The 6,000-nt window shown below is 52.5% G+C and overlaps 1 protein-coding gene across 2 annotated transcripts in view; it reads right to left on the reverse strand.

The window, feature by feature from the left end:
* Osbpl10 (oxysterol binding protein like 10) overlaps window positions 1-5,079 on the reverse strand; it is a 236,862-nt gene extending 231,783 nt beyond the window's left edge. Inside the window, exon 1 of one of the 2 annotated variants that reach the window (XM_041677227.1) lies at window positions 4,328-5,079. In XM_041677227.1, coding sequence (XP_041533161.1) covers window positions 4,328-4,614 — 287 coding nt within the window. In that variant the 5' untranslated portion in view covers window positions 4,615-5,079. The remainder of the gene's footprint in view (window positions 1-4,327) is intronic. The other variant, XM_041677226.1, reaches the window with a different exon arrangement.
* Window positions 5,080-6,000: the final 921 nt, after the last annotated feature.

The raw sequence follows: 6,000 nt of genomic DNA on the forward strand, positions 1-6,000 counted from the left end.
GGAGGTAACTGACTTCCACAGTTGTCTCCTGGTCTTCACATACATGCCATGGAACACGTGTGCCCACACACACACACACACACACAAGAAAGAAACAAAGGAAGGAGAAAGGGGGGAGGGAGGAAAGTTACATTTTTAGCTTTTTTTTTGAATTGAAGTTTTCCAGGTGACCAGAGCTCACTCTCACCATGGCTCCTGAAGCAGCAGCTGGGCTGGAGCGATCCCTAAGGCTCTTGGAATGTTTTCAGACCGATGGTAAAGTGGTTCCTGGGTGCCTCAAGGGCAGGCCAGTCAGTGGCCCAAGAACATTCGGCTGACAGTTCTCCACTCAAGGCTCCCAGGCACAGGGGAGGGCCTGGCACCTGCCACTCAAGGGATCAAATGGCCAGCTCTGGACAGTTTCACTCATTCCCAGAAAATATACATTTAACAGAGAAGCAAGCGAGACTCATTCACAAGGAAAACCAGGAAGACCATGGTAGTAGTCATTTTGGTGTAAGCTTCCTCAAACGCATGCCCTTATAACAAATGCTAAAAGTGGGGGTTGGGGATGCAGCCCGGTGGTAGAGTGTTTGCCTGGCATACGTGAAGCCCTGGGTTCCATCTCCAACACCACCTCCAGCCAAAACTAAGGGTGGCCCTGAATGCCTGTGATCCCAGCACTTGGGAGGCAGAGGCAAGGAGGGTCAGAAGTTCAAGATTATCATCAGATACATACTGAATTTGAGGACAGCCTGGACTACATAAAACTTTGTCCCAAAAACAAAACAATAACAACAAAAGCAAACAAACAAAAAAGCGGGAGAAGACAGATCCAGTCCGGGCAGGGAGTAGTTAAAACAAAGCAGGTGCTCAACAGAGAAGCAAGACTGTCAGCCTGGAATACTCTGACTGAATTTGAGGCCAACCTGGGCTACATGGGCTATCTCAAAAACAATAACAACCAAAAAGAGACAGTCTCTTGGAGACTCCATGCCCATCCCTGCTCTCGTTTTCTTCCCAAGTGCCTCTTTCTTTTCACGCCCATGCCTAAAGCCTGTATCTAAATATCTTTTCAACAGGGTGATGGTGGACTATCCCTTTAATCCCAGCACTCGGGAGGCAGAGGCAGGTGGATCTCTGTGAGTTTCAGGCCAGCCTGGTCTACAGAGCGAGTTCTAGGACAGCCCTGGCTACACGGAGAAACCCTGTCTAGGAAACCACAATCTTTGGAACGGGCACAATGGCTCAGAGGGTGAAGGCACCTGTGTCAAGCCTGACAACTTTTATTCTCTCTCTGAGACCCACATGATGGGAGGAGGTAACCTGCAAGTGGTCTTCTAACATGTGCACTACACACACACATGAGCACACACACACGTTGTCCTCTAACCTCCATGTGCGCACTACTCTACATGCATGAGCACACACACACATGTTGTCCTCTAACCTCCACGTGTGCACTACTCTACACACATGAGCACACACACACATGTTGTCCTCTAACCTCCATGTACACTACTCCACACACATGAGCACACACACATGTTGTCCTCTAACCTCCATGTGCACTACTCCACACACATGAGCACACACACATGTTGTCCTCTAACCTCCATGTACACTACACACACACGTGAGCACACACACATGTTGTCCTCTAACCTCCATGTACACTACACACACGCATGAGCACACACACATGTTGTCCTCTAACCTCCATGTACACTACTCTACACGCATGAGCACACACACACATGTTGTCCTCTAACCTCCATGTACACTACTCTACACGCATGAGCACACACACATGTTGTCCTCTAACCTCCACGTGTGCACTACTCTTCACGCATGAGCACACACACACATGTTGTCCTCTAACCTCCATGTGCACTACTCTACACACATGAGCACACACACACATGTTGTCCTCTAACCTCCATGTGCACTACTCTACACACATGAGCACACACACATGTTGTCCTCTAACCTCCATGTGCGCACTACTCTACATGCATGAGCACATATGCACACACATGTTGTCCTCTAACTTCCACATGCACACTACACACACAAGCACATGTACACACACAAATAAGTAACTTTGAAAATGTCTTTTAATAAACCCTAATTCTGCTTTCAAAAAGAAAGAGAGAAAGAAAAGAAAGGGGACTCTAATCTAGGTGGGCGCCTGCCTCTCCTCGGGTCCGTGTCCTGGCCACTTCATGAGAAGATCGCCGTGGCTTATCTCCTGAGTGCTGTGCCGCAACAGCAGGGCCTGGCACATAACAGACACTCAATAAATGGCTGTGATGAGAGAAAACAACTGAACGAGGTCTCCATGGCTTTCAGAGTCTGTCCTGGCCCCCTTCTCTCTTCCTCTTCATGGATACAGTTCTCCCTTTACAAGACCTCCAGGGAAAGGAGCAGCGTGTTCTCACAGGCTCAGTAGAAATCACCTCCTGACCATTAAATGGACCTTGGACCATGGTGCAGAGAGATCCCTACATAGGAGAGAAGCCAGGACACAGCATCGCCCATTAGAGAAAATGCCTTGGAGAGGCGAGGAAGAGCATTCATTGGCGGATGACTGAAAGGCAATAGGTCTAGACCTCCTTCGAGCAGGCTCGGTAGTGTGCACGTTTTCCTAGGTTAAGTTTGTGATTGTTAGTATTTACTATGTGTTTTCTCAAACTCTGACTCCAGTAGAAACACCACGGTGGGTTTAAAAATGGCAAAAGGACACAATTCCAAATCCCTCCTAAATCCACTACAAAGAGCGAAATCCTTTAATACATGTTACAGGTAAAATACTATGGCCAGGCAAAGAAAATGCCTGTTATCTAGGGCAGATGCTCGACCGACCCCATAAGCTCTTGAAGAAGCAGCATTAGAAGTGATTGCCCAGCGTGCTTTCAAACTGTCTGTGACAAGGCACCTTGAACTGCCATTCGGAGACACAACTTTCAAAAACTGAAATCTCGTTTACCGTCTCCTATCTCCCTCTTCCCCCCTCCTACGCACACTACCTCTCTGTTTTCTGCTTTTAAGGGGGGGAGGTAAAAGAAGCCGCCAAAGCTATTTTGAGGGGTAAAAAAAAAAAGATTCAAAAGTTAAAAGCAACTCCACTAACATAGTAACAAATCTCCAAGGAAACCCTGGGCGGCGTGCAGACTTCTTTATCTAGAACTGTTCGTTTTCCATTACATCCAAGGTTCTCTTCCTACAAGCAGAGTTAAGTGTGTGACAGTCCCTGTTTTGTCTGGAAGCCATCAGAAGAACATTTCCAAACAGCCTGTGGAAAGAGCTAGCTAGCCACCAGCAGAGCTAAGTCAAACTCCAGTGCGGGGTTCAAACCTCACAGGCACGAACCATTAAGGGTCCCAAATCTATGAAGACCTAGGGACTACTGAAGGCAGGCTGGTCCAAGGATCTCCCCAATAGTGTCTTTGCATGGGCGGTTCATCTTTGGCTTGTTTCTCCGAACACACACACACACCGGGGAGGGGGCCTTAGTCTGATCCTTAAGTCCTTCCATACAATGGGGGGGGGGGGTGTCAGTCTAATCCTTAAGTCCTTCCATACACACTGTCATCACCCCAAGTATGCTGCACCCCAAGTATGCTGCGAATCCCATTTTCTGACATCCTTAGACTTGCCAACTTCTTTCTTGAGGCAAGGTCTCCCGACGTGGCTCTAACTAGCCTGAAATTCACTCTGTAGACCAGGCTAGCCTCAAACTCAAGTCCACTGGCCTCAGTCTCTGAAGCGCTGGCACTACACGCGTCTGCCACCACGCCCAATTCAAGGCTTGCCAACTTTGAGAGGGAAGCGAGGAAACTTCACGTGCACCTGAACGTTCGAGCCACCCGCGAAGGAGTATGCACGGTGGGGGTGGGGGGAGGAGAGGGGAAGAGGGGTGCTCCGAAGATGACAAGTGACAGGCTCTTTGTTGGTGGCGGTGCTGTTGTCTGTATTTTAAACATCACACTTTAACATGAACTACGGGGTGGGGAGAACTGTACTAGACCAATCCTGATGAATGCTTTTTGCACCGGTCACTTAACACTGCCTCTCTGTCGGTCTCTCTCAGCCCTTCTTCTAGAGTGCGAGAAACCTCTGGCAGGTAGGACACCGGAACCACCCGGGACGATCCAGTGACCACTCCAGATTTCTCAAGCTTCCAGCACCGGAGGAAAACCAGGGCTCCTGCCTCCCTCCCGCGGCTGCGATGCCCGCCAGGGTGTAGAAAGGGCGAGGTGCCCAGGCAGTCCCCGGCCGCGGGTGGCGCCACCGTCCACACCCGGGGAGCCGGGACCTCGCGGGGGCGCGGGCGACGGCTTGTTACCTGTTTTGCCAACCCTGGAGGAGGTTGGTATATTTGCTGAGCACGCCCTCGAGCGCCGGCTCCCTCCTGCGGCCGCCTCCTCCGGACGGGCTAGCGGCCACCGAGCCGGGACTGCTGCGGCTGCCCCCGCCGCCCAGTCCCGCGGCCGTTGATCGGCCGGCCACCCCTCGGCCAGACAGGGAGCAGGAGGGCGAGGAGCCGGCCGAGGTGGCGCGGCTGCTGCTACGGCTGCTGCTGTTGCTGCCCCCGCCGCCGCCGCTGTCTGCGCTCTGGGTCGTTCTCTCCATGGTCGCTGCGCGCCCAGGGCGCGGGTGGCCGCCGCGGTGGCAGCCCCGCCGCCGCCGCCTCAGCTGCAGACGCCGCTGCTGCAGCTCCGGGCTCCCGGGCCGCGCGTGGCTGCTCCGATTCCCCGGGAAATGCCTGACTCATACAGGAGGAAGAGGAGGAGGAGGAGGGAAAGAGGGCTGGGAAGGAAGCCAGCCGAGCTGGATGCAGCTGCAGCCGCCCCTCCTCCCGCCTAGACCAGGGCTCGGCCCCGCCCTCCCGCCACTTCCCCAGCAAGTTCGGGTCTCCAGGTCCCTCCTCCACCAGCTCCTCGTCCTTCGCGATCGCTCGGGGCCTGGACTGGGGATGCTCCTGGGGCTGGCCGGGCAGACAGGGTGGGCACGCCCTAGATCGGCGCCCTGCACCCTAGCCTTCTTTCTGTTGCCTCCACTCGGATCCCAAGGGGTGACGGAGAATCTCCGCAGGTCCTTCCCTCCAACCCCAACCCACCTCGGGAGCTGGAGGGAGGGACAGCCCTACCCACCCGGTCCACCCGGATATGGACCCGCCCGGTCCCTGACACCGGCACGCTCCCTCTCCGTGTGTCGGCGCACAGGAGCCTGGGCCAAGCACGTACACAGTCACCTGAAAATTAGGCTCATTGGGGGAGCCTAGAAACAGGGCAGCGAGGCCCTCGGGGCTCTCCCGTGGGTTTGGAAGCAGAAAGGAAGGGGACAGCAGGTGACTGTCCCAGGTGAGCCGGCTGTCAGCAGCGGGCGTTTCCACGAGTCAGAGTTAGGGTGTAGTGAATACTAGGGCTGGGACAAGGTTCCTTCCAGTGACCGCTCTCGGGAACTCACTTCACACTAATCCCGGGCGTGGAGGGCAGAGACCGACAAACCTGGCGAGCCAATGCGCCTGAGAGCCACAGGGGCCCAAACCGGAGAGCTAGTGAGAAGACAAACACCAGCTTCCACTACAAGCCAAAACTTCTTTCGCCCACCCACACACTTGGCACTTCTCAACCTGTGTTGTTCTTTAGCAAAGGCAGATAGAGAACCCTCTCCAGCCCACTAGTTATCTTTGTGTCTATAAATATTCAGTGCAATCTGGGTGTTTCTAAAATTAGTAGTTTTGAGGAGCTAATTTTACACACACACACAAGACAGATGATAGAGAGATAGTAGGTAGAAGATAGATAGATAGATAGATAGATAGATAGATAGATAGATAGTAGATAGATTGGTAGATGATGAATGTATGATAAATGATAGATGAATGGATAATAAATAGATAAATGATAATGAATGGTAGATAGATGACAGATTGATTGACAGTGATGGATGATAGATAGACAGACATATTTTCATGATTGCTAGGTAGAGTTAACTCTCACAGGCTCAGTTCCC

This window comes from Microtus oregoni, unplaced genomic scaffold, assembly GCF_018167655.1.
Source record: "Microtus oregoni isolate MIOR12 unplaced genomic scaffold, Mior012 000028F_ref0000031, whole genome shotgun sequence".
NCBI lineage: Eukaryota > Metazoa > Chordata > Mammalia > Rodentia > Cricetidae > Microtus > Microtus oregoni.